Genomic DNA, 19,848 nt, shown 5'->3' with positions numbered 1-19,848 from the left:
TCAGACGTCAAGCCCAGGGTAAAGGGAAAAACTACAGGAAACAAAAAAAGACTCTGTGTAGTTCAGGGCAGGAGATTTCCATGGGGTTTTGTATTGACTCTCCTGCACGGAGGGGTAAAGGACTCTGTGCTGCTTGATACCATGTACTCAGAACCGTTTTTCACGTCCATGTTGCTACTTTCGAGGGAAGTCGTGCCACAAAGTTTGAGTGAAAAGTCCGAGAAAGGCTATTCCTCAAAACCTGTGCAAGCCCAGCCAGAGTTCAGTAAGTCCTCGAGCTCAGTGCATTGCCTGGCCTCCTGCCGGGGCTCCCCCCGCCATCCCTCCTTCCCCAGCACCTCCCGGTGGGACACCCCGCATCCCTCTGCTCTTTGCAGAAATGCCTGAAGCCTTCCAGCACTGGCAAACCTGGTCTCTCTGTACTTATACATGTACATACATCGATTCAACAAGTCGCTCCGGGGACTGTCGGGCATTGTGGGAGCTGTAGTTCGCCGCTCGCAGCACTACAAGTCCCAGCCTCCCGGCAGAGGAGAAAGAGGAGGAGGAGGAGGAGGCGGAGGAGGAGAGGAGCCGGCACGGCCCAGGCCTGCAGCCCGTGAGGAAGAGCCCCCCGGGGGCGGGCCGCGCCGGCATGCGGCTCCCCGGCCGGCTCGCCCTGCTCCGCAGCACGCCCCTGGCTGCCCGGCCGCCAGGGAGGCTCCGAGCGGGGCGGGCGGCGGCGCGGCGCGGCTTCTCCCGCGGGCGGCTCGGCGGCACCATGGCAGAGGAGGCCAAGAAACGGGCCGCCTTCGCCGCCGTGGACAAGCACGTCCAGGTGAGGCAGCCCGGCGTGCTGCGGGGCGTGGGGGTCTCGGAGCCCCGGTGCACGGAGCGGCCGCGGGGTGCGCGGAGCCCCCGGGAGCACGGACGGACTCGGAGTGCGCGGAGAGGCTCCGGGCTGCAGGGACCCGCCAAAGCACAGAGAAACTCCGGCGTGCAGGGACCTCCCAAAGCACAGAGTGGCTGTAGGGTATACTGGGGTCCCCCAAGGCATGCGGTGGCCATGGAGTGCACGGAACGAGTCCAGGGGGCCGGGACAGGATCTGGTGTGCCGGGACCCCCGAGTACACGGAGCGGCCATGGGGTGCACGGAGCTTCGCAGCGCAGGGAGGGGCTCTGGAGTGCACGGAGCCCCCAGTACACAGAGAGATCCCCGAGTGCAGGGACAGGCTCCAGGGTGCCGGGAACCCGTAGTGCATGAAGGGCCACGGGGTGCGTGGAGTCGCCCAGTGCACGGACGGAGCTTGGGGTGCTCCACACGGAGTCTCCAGAGGCAGGACGGGTCCCGGGCTGCGTGGGGCGGCTCCGGGCGCAGGGACAGGCTCTGGGGTGCTGGGGCTCTGAATGCACGAAGTGCCAGGAGTTGCACGGAGTCCCCCGGTGCATGGAGCTACTCCGGGGTGTCGGGACTCCACAAAGCACAGAGCGGCCACGGTGCACGGAGTTTTCTAGTGCATGGAGCGGCTCTGGATTGCAGGGACAGGCTCTGTGGTGCCGGGACTCCCCAGTACACGGAGTGGCAGTGAAGCGCACGGAGCTTCCCACTGCATGGACAGGCTCCGGGATGCACGGATCCCCCAGCAGACAGAGTGCCTCTGGGGTGCCGAGACTCCCCAAAGAACGAAGCGGCCACAGGGTGTGCAGAGTGCCCCGGTGCACGGAATGACCCTGGGATGCATGGAGCGATTCTGGGGTGCAGGGACACCCCAAAGCACAGGGCAGCCACGGACTCTCCCAGAGCACGGATGGACCCTGCGGTTCATGGAGCGGCTTCGGGTGTTGGGATTCTGCAGTGCACAGAGACCCGTGGGGTACACACAATCTCTGGTGCATGGATAGACCCTGGGATGCACAAAGCAACTCCGGGGTGCCGGCACCCCACAGAACACAGAGAGGACACATAACATAGGAGTGCACGGAGCCTTCCCGTGCACGGACAGACCCAGGGCTGTGTGAGGCAGCTCCAGGTGCAGGACAGGCTGTGCAGTGCCGGGACTCCCCAGCGTATGGAATGGCCATGGAATGTACTGAACTTCCCAGGGCATGAATAGGCTTCAGGTGGCACAGTGCATAGAGCAGCCCCGACGTTCATGGATGTGGTGGGGGGCACTGAGAATATCCCTCCCACTCGGAGCATGAACAGTCCTGGGTGCAGAGGGGGACCGTGGGGTGCACGGATGGGTCCTGCTGAGCCGCTTTCTCCTTCGCTTTGGACTTCACTCTCTTTAGTTGAGGCGAAGGGAGAAAATGGCTTTTCCTTCCCCAGTGTGTGCCTCCCTGGCAGCTGCCTCATGCCTGATCCAGCTCAGCACTGTGCATGCCGAATTTGGGGTAATGTCTTGCACCTTCAGACTTTCTCTGTGCACCCTCTCTGCGAGCTGGGCTGTGGAGGGAGTTCAGGCTAATGCCATCTACTGCTGCTTTCTCCAAGTCCACCATGCACTACTGCTGCACCCCGTTTCTGAGCACCCAAGCAAGAAGCAGCAGTCCCTGACCAGGGGGTTCTGTCTTGTGCTCTGTCGGGAGAGAGATGCAGCCAGGGGCTTGAATCAGCCCTTTGAATGTCAGATAGGGCTGGAGCTGCCTGAAGTTTGGCGCAGCCTGATTTGGAAGATCAACGGTTACAGTCACGCAGGGTTTATCGGTGCCAGCCCTTTCGCAACAGCAGTGGTGAAATCGGGGTGAGGAGTTGCCGTTAAGAAAGTCGATATTAGCAGTTAGGGGAGGAAAAAAAATCCCTTTTCCTTCCTGTTCCCCCCTCGCTGGATTAGTGTTTTGAAGTTCCGTTGCTGATGGGTTGCTTACCTATGTCCCATGAAAGTTTGGCTTGTTCTGCAGTCCCCTTCCTCTGAGCAGTCTGTACCTGCCTGAGAGAGCACAACCACATCCTGCGTGAGACCCAGCCCCTGCCAGGCCAACACCATCAAAAGTGATCAGTCTGTGAGATGGGGGAGCCTGGGGGCTCCGGCAGCTGCATAAAAATCCCCTTTCCTTACCCAAGGCAAGCCCAAAATTGTGCATTGAGGGGTCGTTGAGGGAGGAAGGACTCGTCCCACAAGGCATGGAGCCAAGGCACCACTGTTGCTGTGAGTTATAATAAATGGGGGCTCCTTTGATTTGGGGTAAAACCAGTACTTTTGGACTTTTATAGTGAAATAGCTGGCCTTTGTGCTGTTTTGTGGCCAGGCAAACTTAGGGTAATGCTTCTGGCTGTGTTCCAGCTGATTAAAGTTCGATGTCCAGCTTGTGATGCTGGTTAAGTAAATTAGGCAGTGTCTGGGGTAATTCCCCAATGCTTGTGCAAGTTGGCTTTAAGAAATGCTGGAGAAGGAGCTCAGAGTCACTGCCCAGGAACTGGATGGTCTCAGCTGTCAGTTTGCACTGTCGGGGCAGATGCTGTTTGTAAACGTTTGTGTTTGCTTGTTAGGGCTCTCAGGAGGGAGCAACATTATCTCTGAAAGCAAAGCTGAGGCTTTCCCTTGCACAGCAGGGATGTGTGGAAGACACCAGGGTTTGGTTCTGCTGGACAAATCTCTCTTGCTTAACTGTGCCATAAATCTGTGGCACTGGAGACTTGGGACTGGGACTGGATGAGGCTCCTCGCTTCGCATCCACCTTCACACCCATCCCTGCTTTGCCAGGACAGCAGCTCCTTGTGTGGCAGGCGTAAACCTGGGTGTGGGAGGGGGGATTAGGAGAGGAAAAGTTGATTCTCTCTTTTTTTCCTTTTTTATTTTTTTAATTAAAGCTAGATTGGTGTATTTACCCAAAGCACTTGTCCCCTGGACAGCTGAAGGAGCAGAATTCCCCAGTTCTGGAGTGGGCACTGAGATGATCCATCTCAAAGCCCGTGGACTGTGGGGCTGTGACAGCTTGGGGGAGCAGGGCTGGCACAGGGCTTGGGGCTTTAGAGCTGTAAGCTGCTTGGGGAGAGCTGGCTTTGCGTTTATACAACACCTCTAGGGCGGGTCCTGCCAGTGCCTCTGTTAGAAATGAAAATAACAGGTACTGCCCTATGTCCTGCTGCCCCAGAGAGGACTGAGCAAACTTTGGGATTTGCTCTGTATTTATCTACTGCTTTTAGCTGAAGCTCATTGTTCTCTGACCTTGGAATCTTAGGTTGGACTGGCCAGTGCCTGTGTGCTGCTGGTACTGCTCCATGTGTGTTGCCTTGTTGGCTTCTGTAATGCTGGACAGTGTCTTTAGACCCTTGGCTTGGCTGAAAAAATGCTGTGGTCACTGTCCACTTCACCCATAAAGTGGGTCCTCAGCTGTGCTGTGGCTCACTGCCTTGGTTTTGTTTGGTGGGCTTTTGGTAAACAACTTGAAATGTAATTTTTTTTTGCATGAAGTGCTGCTCCTCAGTGCTCTGCTTCTCATCAATGTTTGCCCTGCCCCTGTTTTTAAAAGTGGATGTTTTGTGGTTGGTTTTGCCTCTGGTCTGGCTGGGGAGGGAGAGGTGGGAGTCACAGTAAGGCAGGGTCTGTGACAGCATTAGTTTAGACTGATTTAAAGTGCTGCTTCACCTCTAATCAGTGATAAATGGATGGGCTGGGACCCTTGTGAGCTCTTCCTGCTTCATTACAGTGGAGTTGTCGATGCTGAGGCTTTCCCCATCCCTTTAGGGTACCCAGCTGCTCCAAGAAGCTGTCCCAACCTACAGAAATGAGGGCAAAGAGAAGAAACTGCCTGTCCCCAGGTCGAAACAAGTCTTTTGGGAACACTGGTACTGCCTGTGTCCTGCCAGCCTCTGCACCGCTTTGCTTGCCCCTTCCTTGGCTGGCCTTGCTTGGCTCTGCCTGCTGGGTGGGTGACACTGGGAACCTCAGGAGCTGCTGGGTTTCTGCTGGCCATGTTGCAGGTGTGCAGCAGTGACCTGTTTCTCTGCCCAGCTTTTGCAAAGTCACAGTGGTTAATGAGGGCTGGGATGTAAGCTGAGCCTCTGGTTTTGGAGAACTTCTGTTTTCTTTAAGCTTTTAACCGGCAGAAGCAAAAGAAATGACTAATCCTAGGGGAGTGTGACCTGTCTTGAACCCCACCTTTCCAGGTAAACTTGCGTGATAGCAAGATTTTTGCTGGTTGAAGTGCTGCAGGTGTGGCTTTTTCCACAGCTGCCGAAATCTGGATTTGCTGCACATGAGGAAGGAGCTCCAGATCTGTCTAATGTCCAAGAGATAATGCACAACAGCTCTGTGCCTGCATCTCTGGTTGTCTTCATATCTTCCTCATCTGAAGTCTTTGTGGTGATACTGGGCCTCTTTAAGTCAATTTAAGCTTTGGATCCCATCCAAAGAAAACGAAGTACACTGAAAATGGGAAGTACAGAAGGCTGCAGGTCACTTACAGGGGGTGGGAAACTGAGTTGATAATAAACAGACTGACGTGGCAGAGAATATGTCTTGCAGAAGTAACACAAATGCACCCATCTACCCTCAGCCTGCAGCACCTTTTAGGAATGTATCTGTGTTGTGGATGACAGGGCAGTGATCCTTCTTAAATCAGGCAATACGTAGAGAAAGGCCAGGATGGAGCTGTGGTTAAAATTTCATCCTCTTCAGCACATGCTGCCAGGCTCACCCACCTTCCAAGTTTTGCTGGACTCTCCTATAGGCAGCTTTACGCTCTGTTTTGGAAAAACATTTTTTATTATTCACAGGAACAGCTGCTGGGCTCTCTGCTTTGGCTGCTGGTGCATCTGTGCTGTTTACAAACGATATGGTTGGCAGCAAACCCAGCCTTTTACTGTGTGGCTTCCTTGGGAGATCTTATCTTGAGGTTGTTTCCCCTTCTTCCTCTGTGGTATTGTCTGAAATTCACAGCCTTCCGGCAGGAGAGCTTTCATGGAATGCCAGCAACCACCAGTGAGTGTGCGTTGAACACCCTGAGATCGGACTGGGCTGGTAATTAGCAAGCACATGTCCTCTAATGAGAGGGAGAGTTGATTAAAATCCCTTGGCTGCAGACCATGGCCGTGCCCTCGCTGGCACAGCGTGTTCCTTCCCTTGCCGGTGGAGTGCTGAGATGCTGTGTCCACGTGCAGCCCTGGACAAGGCTCCTCTTGCATGTGTTTATAATGCCAGTTTTGCTGGAGAAAGTGGACAGTGTGAGGCTTCCAGTAAGAGCATTCCTGTGTCTCTCTTTGATTTGCAGAACAATCAAGTTCTTGGGATCGGAAGCGGATCTACGATAGTACACGCGGTGCAACGATTAGGTAGGACGCTCCCCTTCCTGTCCCTCCCACCACACAAAGTCCCCTTTTCCATCTGCCCCAACTACTTGAAAAACACCCTAAGTCACCGGCATGCTGACTTAGAGCTGATGCCTTGGGTCTATACACCTGCTGTTGTGTCCTGCTTGAAGCTGAAGGTTAAAACTGGGCCTTGGGCTCTTAATTTATTGCCTGAGAATCCTGAGGAGGTAATGATTTGCCACCTGTTCTCCCCATGCAGCCAGGAAAAGCTCTCCACTGGCACCCACCGCAAACTGGAGCTGAACTCCTTGGTCTGGTTCCAGTTTTTCCCAGCTCTGCCCAGTGCTGACTTGCTGTGTGGCTCGGGGCCATGCAGCTGCTCTGCTTCCTTTAACCCGTTTGCCTGTGGCTCATTTTGCTCCCCACATCCACACGATTCACACTGAGGGCCCTGCTGATGTGTAATGAAAGTGAGGAATAGGAAATCCTGCTGCATTTTATTTATGTGCCCCGCAGCTAGGTTTACCTGCTTGCTCCAGGTGCAGGGGTTTGCTCAGGGTGTGATTCAGAAAATTTCAGCCAAATATTCAAATGCAAATTCAGTTTTGCAGAGTGAGTGTGAGGGTAATTATTGTCACGGCTCATTACAGAAGGTGCAGAGGTTTAAAATTCCTTTGCAGGGCACTCTCAGCCCTAGATCTGCTTGTGGGGGTGCTGAACTTTGGATGTCCTTGGATGCAGAGCAGAGCAGCTGTGGAGGCCATGGTGGGTTGGGAGTGCAGGATCAGCCCTGTTGTTCTTGGAGGTCTTGCTAGAATACAGGAGGAGGAACCACAGAATCATTAAGGTTGGAAAACACCTCCAAGATCCTCAAATCCAATGTAGTATCACTGTGTTCACCACCAAACCATACTCCCAAGTGTTACATCCACACTTCCAGGTATGAAGGTGTTACATCCACCACTTCCCTGGGCAGCACAGTTCAGTGTGTCCCACCTGAATGGCTCTGCCTGTCTGGGGAGTCCCCTGGTGACCTCCAGCTCCCTTGGGCAGAGCTGTCCTGAAGCCCAGAGCAGGCTGAGTTCTGAGCACATTCCAGCCCTTCACTGTGCAGGGTCACAGCAGGGCTGGGGCTGCCCCTTGTCATCCATTTCCCACTCTGTGATGAACTTCATTGTCTGTTCAGCCTTCTGGGCTTGGCTCAGCACTGCAACCACTCCCTCCCTGAACACAGAATCAGTCTCTAAATAAATGGGTATTGTATTTGAAGAGGAGTGGCTGTTCCAGGCTGCAAATTCTGGCTTTTCATGTCTCCTGATTGCTTTAGAACTGGGATGTGGCTTGTAACAACATCCAGTCTCATGTATTGCATGTGCAGTCCTTCCAGCAGCAGCATTACCTTGGAGCCTGTAGCTTGCTCTGGTGCACGAGCTCCTGCTGACTCTTGGGCTGTTGACTTGTGCCTGAGTACTGTAATTACTAAAATAACATTTTGTCCATAATGATATCTTAGTAATAGATTTTAGTCATTTGAGGTTAGCCTGGGGGGAGGAAATATTTCCTTCCATTTAATGGAATACTGTACTTTATTAGTTCTTTCCCTGTTATATATTTAAATGTTCTATAATAAATTAACGTGATGTCCCCAGGGCAACAAGCCAGCAAACCTTTCAGACAGCTGCTGGAGCTCTGTGTTTACATGGAGAGCAGCAAAAACCTGTCTAATGGAGTGAGAGAGGGGATGGGGCCGATTTCCCAGGTGAGGATTTGATGATGGCGCTCCTCTGCTGCTGGAGACATAAAGGTTGATGTCTCATGGTGGCTTGTGCTGGGCCAGAGTGGGTGTCTAAACATTTCTGGCTGTTGAAACTGAGCCTCAGCTTATGGAGGGGGCACCTGTTTGCATTTTGAGCGTGACTGAGTTATTTGCAAGCCAAGCAAGTAATTGTGGTGAATCAGAGGGGCTGTGCTCACTTTCTTAAAGTGGAAGTTGCTGTGTTTTTGCCTTATGCAATGAACAGACCAAGGCTTCTGCTTTTTTTCCTGCAGCTGAGCGAGTTAAGGAAGAGAACCTGACAATTGTCTGCATCCCTACATCCTTTCAGGTGAGTGCTTTCCTCCTCTACCTCCTGCCAGTCCAAACACTCCTGCAGGGGATCTCCCCTGGGCTGTGGGAGGCCAGCTTGCCTCTCTCTGGTTCACAGTGGTGTGAATAAACCGGAAGCACCAGTGAAAGCAGTTGTGGTGCAGCCTACAGAAAGACCTCGCAAAGAGGGTGATGATGCTGTGTTACCCTGACCTGAGCTTGAGGTTGGGAGGTGTATTTGGAGCCAGTGTGGTAATGCTGGTTGTGTCAGGGTTGGTGCATGTCTTCCTCTGATCCTACTTGCAGGAAAATGCTGCTTAGTGGTGAACCAGACTTGTAGTGCAAAGCTCACTCGAGACACTTTGTCTCCTTTGAGTCTGTATCAGTCCTGACAGCTGTAAATAATAATAGCAAGCCCTTGTGTCTTCAGCAGGAACTTCAAATGCATCAGCTGGATTTGATAAGAAATTGCAGAAGAGAAATTTGCTTTACCGCTCATTTGTTGTGCAGCCTTTGCAGGAATTGGTTCACACCAAGCTAGATGTTGAGAGGGCTGGAGGGAGAGGGAGAACCTGGATTGGTGGTGGAACACAGATCTGCTGGGGAAGCTTCTGAGCATCTCCCATGCTTTTGGCGACTGGCTTTGGTCTCTTTGCCTCTGTTCCCTGAGGTGGGAACCTTCTTTTGGGCAGGCAGAGGTGACGTGGGGACCACCCAAGGGGTCTTCAAGGCCGAGTGGCAATACACCATCGGAGTAATTAGGTATGTGTCCTTTTCATGGTGCTGGTGTGGGCCTGGGGACTGTGCTTTTGTCACAACCTTGTCACTGTGAGGGCAGTCAGGCAGTGTGGCAGGTGGGGCATAGCCTGTCCTGTGAGGTTTTCAGGGTGGGTAAAGCCCTGAGCAGCAACCGGGGAGCTGACCCTGCTTTGACCTGGAGGTTGGATAGAGACCAACCTGAATTATCCTAAAATCTTAGGAAAATCTAACATCTTCTTATCCTGCAGTTGTTTAGGTGTGCGGGTGACAGGGCTCTCTCTTCCCAGCTGTTGCAAACAACTGGGGTATAATGTAAGGTGCTGCAAAGGCCAGAAAGTAAAACAAAACAAAACAAAAAACCAACCAAACAAAAAAATTAAAAAACTAACCTATGAATACTTCTGCTGCTTATGTAGACTGTGGTGAGAGTCTGTCTTTGATCTGTCTCAAATGATTCCCACCCTGAAATGTCATGTCCCCTGTGAATCTAGGATAAGTGTTCTGAGTTCTGTCATTAGTTCTTAAAGAAAATATTGATGAAGCTCTTGTAGTGAGCCTGGGCTGGAGCCTGTCCTGCCTTGGAATGATTCATTTAACACCACTGAATTACTTGCCAATAAAATAGAGAAGTTGCTGTTAAAGGGGAGAGAGTGACTGTACACCTGCAGGAGCCAAAATTCCCAGCACGGGGCTGCCTTGTGTCTCTTGCAGTCCCTTAGACCTCAACCAATTCTGAGTGGAGCTCCCAGGTCAGCAAAACAGCATTTTATTTTCACTGTGTACAGGTGTAGATGGCTGCCTGAGGTCACTGGCAAGGAAGAGTTGGTTTCAGTGGGCTTTTATACTCCTCCCTTCCCTGTTGTCAGGTGATGAATGCATCACCATCAGTAAAGCTAGAGCAGGGTAAGTATTTGTCCCCTGGCGTTTGCGTTGTCTCTTTTCACCGGGATGTGTGCCAAGAGCACGGAGTGGGACTGCTCCTGTTGAGTGCTGTGCAGTCACCACCACTTCTCCCTCAGTTATGGGAGCTCTGCTTTTGATTCCCACTGCTCCCATTGCCTTGCAAGCAGAGCCTGGAGAGAGCCAAGCCACCTTGTTGCCACACCGCTGACTTTAAGCCTGTTCAGGGTCTGGCCTGCATGTGCAGCACAGTGTTTTTTAATGCTTTCAATTCCCCAGATCCCTGGAAATCTCCTTTTGTGGACACCATGTGATGAATGCCAACCCACTGATTTTTATTCCTTTCATTTTGTGAGTTCTTAGGGCCCCACAGCCCATGAGTGTTAAAACTGCATGCTATGAAATGCCCTGATAAACTCTTCAAAGCATATCTCATTGCCAGGAGTGCCACCTGCTAATTCTAATGTTTATGGGATGCCAGTACCTGTGTGATGCACTTTGTTAGTGTTAGTGGGCAGAATTCAGAGGAATCAGCTGATGCAGGCTATTGCTCTGGGGTTTCTTGGTCTAGCTGTATCATGGTAGCAAGTTTGGACTCGAGCAGAGTCTGTGCAAGGAGGGAATGATGATTTGTAGCACAGAAAATTCAACCAGTTAGAGATTCTGCAGATGACACCAAGCTGGGTGGGAGTGTGGATCTGCTGGAGGGCAGGAATGCTCTGCAGGGATCTGGACAGGCTGGATGGATGGACCAAGGCCAGTGGTCTGAGGTCCAGCAAGGGCAATTGCTGGGTCTGCACTTTGGCCACAACGACCCCCTGCAGAACTCCAGGCTGTGGGCAGAATGGGTGGAAAGTGGTCCAGCAGAAAAGGCCCTGGGGGTACTGGTGACAGTGGCTGAACATGAGCCATGGTGTGCCAAGGAGAGACCAGGCGCACCTGGCGTGTCTCAGCAAGGGTGTGGGGGCAGGACCAGGGCAGGGATTGTCCCTTTGTACTGGGCACTGATGAAGCCACACCCTGAATGCTGTGTTCAGTTTTGTGCCTCATGACAAAGGCACTGAGGTGCTGAGTGTGTCCAGAGAAGGGAGTGGAGCTGGGGAAGGGTCTGGAGCACAGGTGTGATGAAGAGCAGCTGAGGGAGCTGGGGGGCTCAGCCTGGAGAAAAGGAGGGGGACCTTCTGGCTCTGCCCAACTCCCTGACAGAAGGGGCAGCCACGTCGAGGTTGGTTTCTTCTCCCAAGTAACAAATAACAGCATAAGAGGAAATGGCCTCAAGTTTGTCCAGGAGAGGTTTAGATTGGATATTAGGGAAAACTTCTTCACTGAGAAGGTGGTCAAACACTGAACAGGCTGCCCAGGGCAGTGGTGGAGTCACCATCCCTGGAGGGATGTAAAAGCCATGTACATGTGGCACCTGGGGACGTGGTTTAGCGGTGGCCTGGACAGTGCTAGGTTAAGGGCTGGACTTGATGTTAGTAAAACTGGTGACAGTTCTGTGATTCCCTGTTTGAGCTGAGGGACTGAGGTAAGGGCAGCTCTGGGTGCCCTGTGTTGTGTTGCCACTAGAGGGAAACACGTGACCACTGCAGGAAACGTAGATCAGAGCCACCAAGCAGCTGTTTCAGCAGCTTCCCACACTTTTCCCATGAGTTGTAGGTTTGTTGTTTACTTTTTAGCTTGTTTCCAATACAAAAAATGTTTTCTCTGTTAGTTCCACGTTACTATGGTGTAAATATTTAATTTTCTTGGTTCCATTTTTCAGGCAAAGGAGATGAGAAGGGCTGGATGGGTGTGAGGGAGAATGATGTCCAAGCTGAAACAACATAGGATTTAAAAATTCCGTATCTGCTCTAGTGCTTAGATACAAGTGATTCCCACCAAGCTGATGAGGCCTCCTGCTATTTAGTATGGAGACACCCAAACCCAGGAGTCCTGTTGCACCACATGAGCATTTTAGTTCTAATCAACAGCAAGATTTTCTTTTGATTAAACTGCTCTGGTCTGGAAACATAATTTTCTCCTTGCTGTGTGTTCCTGCTGCAGCCTCTGCATGAGCTCAGAGTGGAGCAGTGGAACTCTCCCAGGGAGGCTCCATCTTGCTGCATCCAGGGAATGACACCAAGAGTCTGTTTTCCTTTCCTGCCACTGGTAAATGGTGTTTTGTTGTCTTCTTGGTGCACAGGCCCGTCAGCTGATCCTGCAGAACGGCTTAACACTGAGTGACTTGGACCGAAATCCAGAGGTAAGTGGGACCAGGAAGTGAGACCTCCCCTGGCCTTCCTCTCACCTGGTCCTTAAAGCATCCAGGCTCCTTAGTCCTCCCCTGAGGTTGAGTTTGGGCAGCCATGCTGCAGAATATGAGTGAGAACTCCAGTTAGGACAACAGGAAATGGCCTCAAGTTATGCCACAGGAGGTTCAGATTGGATATTAGGAAAAATTTCTTCACTGAAAGATTGGTTAAAAAAATCACTGGAGCAGGCTGCCCAGGGCAGTGGTGGAATCAGCATCCCTGGAAGTGTTCAAAAAACACATAGACTTGATGCTTAGGGACACGGTTTAGTAGGGACCTGGCAGGGTTTGTTGAATGGTTGGACTCAAGGATCTTAGAGGTATTTTCTAACCTTAATGATTCTATGATTTTAACAGGTTTAGTTTATTTTTCCCAAGTTCTGTCTTAGTTCTTGTCCCTTTAGATGGCAAGAAGACTGCTGAGTTGTGTTGCCTCCAGGTGCTTGGCATCTCCTCCAAGGTGAGGCTTGAGACAGGGATATTGCTGAACTGTCAAAGATTTTCCCTGGGAAAATCTTGCACGCTGGACCTTAAACAACACCAGAGGCTAATGAGATGTGCCTTGCAGGCCAGCAATTGGTTTGGGTTTCTCTTCCTCTCACATGCCTAGGGTTGTTAGAGGGGCTTAGGTGGTCTCAGGGTGTCCTTGGGTAGCCCATTAGACACTTGTCTCTGGTCAGGCTGCCATCAAGGTGATCCCAGCTCTGGTGACATTTGGGATTGCTGTTGGAACACTCCACCCCACAGCTGCACCAGGAGCAGGGCCTGGATGCTGCATGGGAGGGGTTTCCACATCCATTTTTTCCTCTTCCCACAGCTTGATGTTGCCATCGATGGAGCAGATGAGGTGGACTCTGACCTCAACCTTATCAAAGGTGGCGGGTGAGCCTTGCTGTCCCTCTGTCTGTCTGTCCCAGTGCTGGTGGTGGGGGCTCTGAGCATCCCTGTGGGCTGTGGGTGTCTGTGGGGTGGGCTGGAGAGGATCCTGTGCAGGGCTGTGTGTGCACCCACAGTAGGAGATGGCTCCTGGCCAAGGCTGCCAGGGACATGGGGCACAAAGTGAGGGGTGGGGATAAGGGGAGATAAGGTGTGGGGCAATGCCAGAACCAGCAAGAACATATTGGAGAGGACTGGACATCAAGGCCATTAGGCACAGTGAGGAGTAGTCTGATGTTTTCTGGTTTTATTTTTATTTTTTTCGCTCTTGCAGTGGCTGCTTGACACAGGAGAAGATTGTTGCAGGATTTGCAAAGTGCTTCATTGTTATTGCTGACTACAGGTGATGATATTACTGTTCATAATATCTTTCTCCTCCATGGGAGGTTTCGGGTGGTGCTGTGTTAGGCCATTGTTGTCATTCCAATGGTTACAGGAGAGCAGGAATGGGTGGAAATGAGCCTGGATCCCAGTATTTCAGCAATTCAATTTATCTTTTTTTCTTAATTTTCAACTCAGCAGGCCTGCTTGGGAGTCAGCAGAGCTTGTGGGGAAGTGGCAGTTCTGCTCTCTGAGCTCAGTGATTTGTCAGCATGGGATAAATTTTCCAGCCATGGGGTTGTGGGAAAAACAACTCCTGTTTTGCTTGTCCAAAACATGTCAAAACAGGGCTTGTGAGTGGATAGAGCATCGGGCATTAGACTGGCTCTTGCTGCACCAGGGCATACATGGACTGACCCTGTCTCCTCCTTGTGCCCAAGGGGTTTGCAGAGGCCCCGGGGTTAATGTGTCAGCACTGTAATGTCCAGCACTAATCTCACCTCAAACTGTGCCCTCAGGAAAAAATCTGACAGCCTTGGGGAGCAGTGGAAGAAGGGAGTCCCGATCGAGGTCATCCCCATGGCTTATGTCCCTGTCACCAAAGCCCTGACCAAAAAATTCGGAGGTGTCGTGGAGCTGCGGATGGCTGTTAACAAAGCAGTGAGTGTCCCTGGCAGCCCTGCTTCCCCTCAGCAGCCACCTCAACGTGGGCAAAGGGAGCACCAGAGGTCTGGCCCTTCATCTAGTGAAATCTGGGCTTTCACTCCCACAAGTGACATCTTTTGTAATTCCTCCTTATTATACTTTGGTTACTGATTTTTGTATTTAGGTGTTCAGGCTGCTCAGTGAAAGCCTCTCTGGTTATGACTCATAAAGAAGCATCCCAGAGCAGGGAGCAGAGGGATTGCCAGCCTGGGTCTGACCTGCTGCTCTGGGGCTGTGGGGGGGCTGCAGGGCAGTCTGAGCTGCCAGTGAGGGTCTCGAGTTGGGGGTGATGGTTTCACTGACAGGTTTGTTGTAGAGGTGGCCCCAATTTACTTGAATGATGACTCTAAACCACTGCAGTAGGGACAGCTGGTCCCAGTGAGGGCCATGACAGTCCCTGGCTGGGATCAGGAGACACGGGGCTCATGCCATGACAACTGGGTTTGCTTCCAGGGCCCTGTGGTGACAGACAATGGGAACTTCATCCTGGACTGGAAGTTTGACAAGGTTCACGACTGGCATGAAGTGAACACCGCTATAAAAATGATACCAGGTGATGCCTGATTTCTTCAAAACCACAAAAGCTGGCTGAGGCTTGGTGTGTGATAAGTAACCTGGACTGTGGCAGCTCTCTCCTGGATATGAGGAAATGTGTGTGTGTATTTGCTGCCCTCCTGCACCCAGCATTTGTTTCTACTCAAGAGAGCAGTCAGCTCAATTGGTACAACTGTGGCTTTTTCCATATGGTGGTGAAAACCTGGAGTGATGCTGGTTGATGCTGACACTTCCATTAGTCACTAATTAGACACTTCCAACAGTCCTGTCCTCTTCCTTACTCTCCTTGTGCCAATTTAGAGAGGGACTTCTGGTGGAAACACTGGTGCACTCTGAAGGGAGGGTTTGCACTGTGCTGTGGTATTTTCCAGGAGCTGCTTACAGCTCTGCATCCCATTCCCATTGGGAAGCCTTCCGTGCCGGCCTTGCTGTGAGGATAAAGTGTGCCCAAGCTCTTGCTGGGCTCGAGCAGCAGTGGCTGAGTGCTCTGTTTGCAAACAAGGCCTCCTGCCTTGCATGAGACCTGCTGCCCAGGCCAGAGCTGCCTCTGGACCATCCAGGTCTGCCCAGGGGCACTGGCACTCAGGGAAGGATCTGAGTCCTCAGGGAAGCAGCATCTGGATGTCTTTGTGGTTATCTTGGCAAAGCCTGTCCCTGAAGTCCTGCCTTCACTGACTGCTCATGTGTTGCCAGAACATGCAGGAACAGGTTGGGATCTTGTTGCTCAAATGCCAGCATCCCCACAAAGCCGCCATAGATTGTCCTGGCTCCACAGCTGAAACACCAGACCAGGCAGAGCCTCTGGGTGTAGGCTAGGTGAAGAGTGGCCAGTAACTTCTAGTTGTTTCTGGTCAGTGGTTTTGCTTCCCTCAGTAGTTCTTATCACAGAATCACAGAACTGTTTGGGTTGGAAGGGATCTCTGGTGACCAGTGCTGGTCTGGGATGCCCCTGGTTCAGTGCTCCATATCCTAATCCAGTTGCTGCCCATGGCTGTTCAAATCTCTGTATCATTAGAGCTCTGTCTGTGCAAGAGGCAGACAGTGCCTGGTTACCCTGCACAGCAGGAGCTTCTTCCCTGCATTTCTTTATGGTTGAGAAAGGAATGGTAAATAATGGGACCTGTTTCAGCCTGTGGGTGTGGCCTCAGCACTGTTTCCTGCTCAGAAATTTCACCTGCTAAGGGAAGAAGAGCTCCTTCCCTACCCAGAAGTGGATGAGCCTAAATGTGAGGCTTTTAAGGTCTAAATGCAGTGCTGGGAGAAAGGTTTTTGCCACCCTGTGCTTTTGGTAGCCCTTGTCCTCCATTTCTATCCACCTTTGTGGCCTCTGGCTGTGTCTCAGTGATCACTGTGAAGTTAGGAGCACCCCATAATTAAATGCAATCAAAAGTACATTTACTAATGGGCTACAGATTGCAGAGGTAGCACGGAGCTGCTGAGTCTTAACATTTGAACAAGTGTTAGCCAGGTGATCCCTTACAGGATAGTCTTTCAGATGATCCCCAGTCCTGTGGGTATGTGTAGCTTCCTCCTCCTCCCATGGGTCATCACATGGCAGAAAATGCTTTTCTTTTGGTTGTGTTGGTGCAACAGTGGTGGCTGGGGCAGCGGGAATGTCGGGGGAGCTTTGGGAGTTGTTTCTCAGTCTCTGGAGAGTTTTTGCTGGGAGTGGCTGCATGGAAAAGACATCCCAGCAGCTCCCTGTGTGGGCAGTACAGGTTAGACACTTCTCCACACCTCTGATGGAGGCTCTGGCACTTTTTAACGAGCACAACCACAGGCAGAGCAGGGGGCAGGAGCACAGGGATGGCTCTGGCAGTAACCAGCAACCTCTCATCCTGCAGGTGTGGTGGAGACGGGGCTGTTCATCGACATGGCCCAGGTGGTGTATTTTGGGATGGAGGACGGCTCGGTCAGCGTGCGGGAGAAGCAGCCCTGCTGACAGGGCCCTGCCTCGGGGACTCAGCTGTCCCGACCATGCCAACCCCGACGTTTTGCCTTAAGGAGCAGCGGCTGTCGCAGGAGACCCGCAGGAAAGCCCATCAGAACCTTCTGACGTGATACTGAATGTCTTTTTTTAAAAAAAAAAAACAAGTGAACAAACAAAACAAACAAAAAATAGATTCTATTTATATATATATATTTTTACTTTACAGGAATGTCGTCTTTTTTTAATGAGTCGTTTCAATGAATTGCTTTAATGTTTTTATTTTCTTTTCTAAGAGATACTTACCAAAACATTACTCCCTAGTTTTGTGTTTGGAGGGTTTTTTTTTTCTTTTTTTCAAAGAGAACTTGAATCCTTCTGGTTGCTCATAGTGCTTAATGGTGGAAGTCAGAAATACAATCCTAATGCATCATTCCTAACTATCCTGGCTGGAAGCGTGACGTATGCAACAGGAGCACATCCAGTTTGGACCTGCTGATGCCTTATTTGGAACCTTTTTGGTTCAGTATTTTATGCCTTTTATTTTTCTATACCACTGTTTTTTAATAGTTCAGGATGTCTGGTTGTCCTCGGTGCACCATGACAATTCTCTGAGCCTAGGGTGGTCTCTATGTCTGCCTCTCTGGGGCACTAATAAGGGCCTTTTCTGGGCTTCTGTAAGGAGGAGACATTCATCCTTTGAGCCAAACTCTGCTCTCATTTAATTCAGTACCTCTGATTAAAGTCTGTCCTGTAGCTGGAGATGTTTGGGACTTTGCCCTTGTAGACCAAGAGCAGAACTGGGTGCTTGATGAAGTTTACAGGAGCATATTTTAGCAGCTAAGAGCAGTATGGAATAGTGTTCAGTGGCAAATGATTTGGTTTGGAATCAAGGTTAATTATCACCCCTCACAGCTGGTTGATGTGTGGAAGGATAGAGCAGAACACACAGGGAAATGGAGTCTTCCTGCCTAAATTTTCCACGTGTAGCAGGAGAGAGACACTCATTCAATATCTCATTTTTTGGTGTATAGGTGCTTTGCATGGTTCTGATGTTGAAATGCAGGCCCTCTCTTCGTGTTTTAGACACTGAAATAAAGAGCTGTTAATACCAGACTCAGTGGTAATTTTGTTCTTAAAGTAACTTATTTTGTGGATAATGGGGTAGATCATGGTCAGACCAGCTTCTTCTAACTTCCCTCACACCCCCCCCCCCCAAACCCTTCTGCATTTGGTCTTTTTGGTTAAGGTAAATGAATTATTTAAAATGAACTAAATTGTCTGGTAAACACTTGTTACCTGCAGTACTTTCCTCAACAGACACTGTCTTCAATTTGCACAACTAGAATCTAAATCTTTGCACATCTATGCATCTAAATCCAGCTCTTGTACTGAGACAACTGCCAGCAGCTTGCTGGAAACACTGGGATTTCTTTTCCCACAAGTCTGGTGCTGCAGGAGCCATTTGCAAAGCCCCAGCTCTGGCTAGGAGCTGTTTTCAGATGCTCTTGGGCTGCTAATGTAATCCTGGATAAACAGAGAGCAATCGAGCACAGCTTTGTGCCCAAGTGCCTTCTCACTCAGCGTGCTGCTGGAAATGAGATTAGCAGGAGCGAACGCTGCTGTTGACTCTCTTCTGTCTGAAATCAAACAGCTCCTTCTCAAAAAAGGATAAACCCATTACTGCACCATTACTTTCTGGCCCTGGACCAGCTGTGATCTCATTCAGCTTTGTGCTTAGCAGGGGCTCCATAGCCTGAAGATGGGCATGTCTGATTCCTGAGCTGCTCTGGGTGCTGGGGTAGATCCCGTGGGGGCTTTTGTAGCAGATTCCTCTGCTGGGGTGGGACGTTGAGTGGGTCTCAGACTGTGGGTTATGGGCACGGTGTGCACTGTACCACACAGCTGGAATTAAAATGTCTGTGTGGAATTAAAACCTCTGGAGAAAATTTAGCATCTGAATCCTTGTGCAAGCTCTCCCAGCTCACACTTGCAGAGGCAGTAGATGAGGTTTGACTTAAGGGGCTCTTGGCAATGGTGGTGTCTTTCCCTTGGGGGCTGCCAGGCTCCCTCATCTCTCATGACCACCCTCATCTGCCAGCACATTCAGGTGTGGTGCAGGGACTCCATGCCCTCCTGGGGTGGCTTTGTGCCCTGGCTCTGCCCTGTCACCAACACAGCACACTTAGACTGATGCTCAGCTGCCTTGCCACAAGCATGTTTGAAGAAGGTGAAGTGTACAGGCAGCAGAGATATTTCTAGTCCCTGGTCCTTGCTTTTCTAGGCCATCACCATTATTACAAATGTTTATGGAGAAGTAACAGTTGATGGATGAGCATGCTGTGGTAGATCTCCAGCTGAGGGCAGGCACTGCAGCTCCCTGTCCCTTCCTTGGATAGAAGCAGTACAGCTGCTCCTGAGAGCTCCTGAGCCTGAGTTTGTTGAATTTGATTTTACCACCTTGGCTGTTTTCACTGTGGCATTTGCTCTGGGCTTTGATTTGTCAAGGTGCTCTTCAAAAGAGCCCTCAGAAGCCTTTAGAAATGGGCTGCCACTTCTACCCCACCCTGCTCCCCTGCACCCTGGGAAGAAAAGCAGGGATATATTTTTAGAAGATGGCATTGGGAAAAAATGCTATCAAAATCAGGTGGAAGGAGTTGTCCTTTTATCCCCAAGGCAGACTGGTTGTGGCTATTTAGGGTGCATTCCTGCAGTGGCTTCTGTTACCTGATGTGATCCAGCCCCCCCACCCTATTAGGTTGCCTATTGGGTTGTGTGTGGTGGGTAATGCACAGAGATTTACCATTAGCACTGAATTATGGATTAACTTGGCCCTGGAGAAAACAAATGTTTCAGGAAAGAGCAACAGCAGCACTAAAATTAACGAGCAACAGAGGTAATGAAACACTAGTCCCATTCAGGAAAAAAAAAAAGGCAATATAAATATAGTAAGAGAGTGTATCAGACTCAATTTAATTAACCAGTGGTTAATAGGTTAAATAATTAAGATGAATTAATTAAACTAACTAGAAAGAAAGTATGTGTTTTTGTTAAACCAACTCACCTTGTTCCATGTTGTAGAGAAAGTATTACTATCTGTCAAGTTATTACAGTCAATGTAGGATGGGATTTAT

General features: G+C 50.7%; 1 protein-coding gene across 1 annotated transcript; it reads left to right on the top strand.

The window, feature by feature from the left end:
• The first annotated feature begins 566 nt into the window (after positions 1 to 566).
• On the top strand, positions 567 to 16,939 carry RPIA (ribose 5-phosphate isomerase A). The gene is made up of 9 exons (XM_066317290.1): positions 567 to 817; positions 6,193 to 6,253; positions 8,282 to 8,337; positions 12,163 to 12,222; positions 13,088 to 13,152; positions 13,481 to 13,549; positions 14,046 to 14,187; positions 14,686 to 14,785; positions 16,632 to 16,939. Exons 1-9 carry the CDS (start codon positions 635 to 637, stop codon positions 16,727 to 16,729), a joined length of 834 nt encoding a protein of 277 aa, XP_066173387.1. The 5' UTR covers positions 567 to 634; the 3' UTR covers positions 16,730 to 16,939.
• The last annotated feature ends 2,909 nt before the right edge of the window (positions 16,940 to 19,848 follow it).

Source organism: Sylvia atricapilla, chromosome 4, assembly GCF_009819655.1.
Source record: "Sylvia atricapilla isolate bSylAtr1 chromosome 4, bSylAtr1.pri, whole genome shotgun sequence".
Taxonomy (NCBI): domain Eukaryota; kingdom Metazoa; phylum Chordata; class Aves; order Passeriformes; family Sylviidae; genus Sylvia; species Sylvia atricapilla.
Note: the sequence above shows the minus strand (reverse complement) of the source record. Positions and strands in the feature narration are given on the sequence as shown.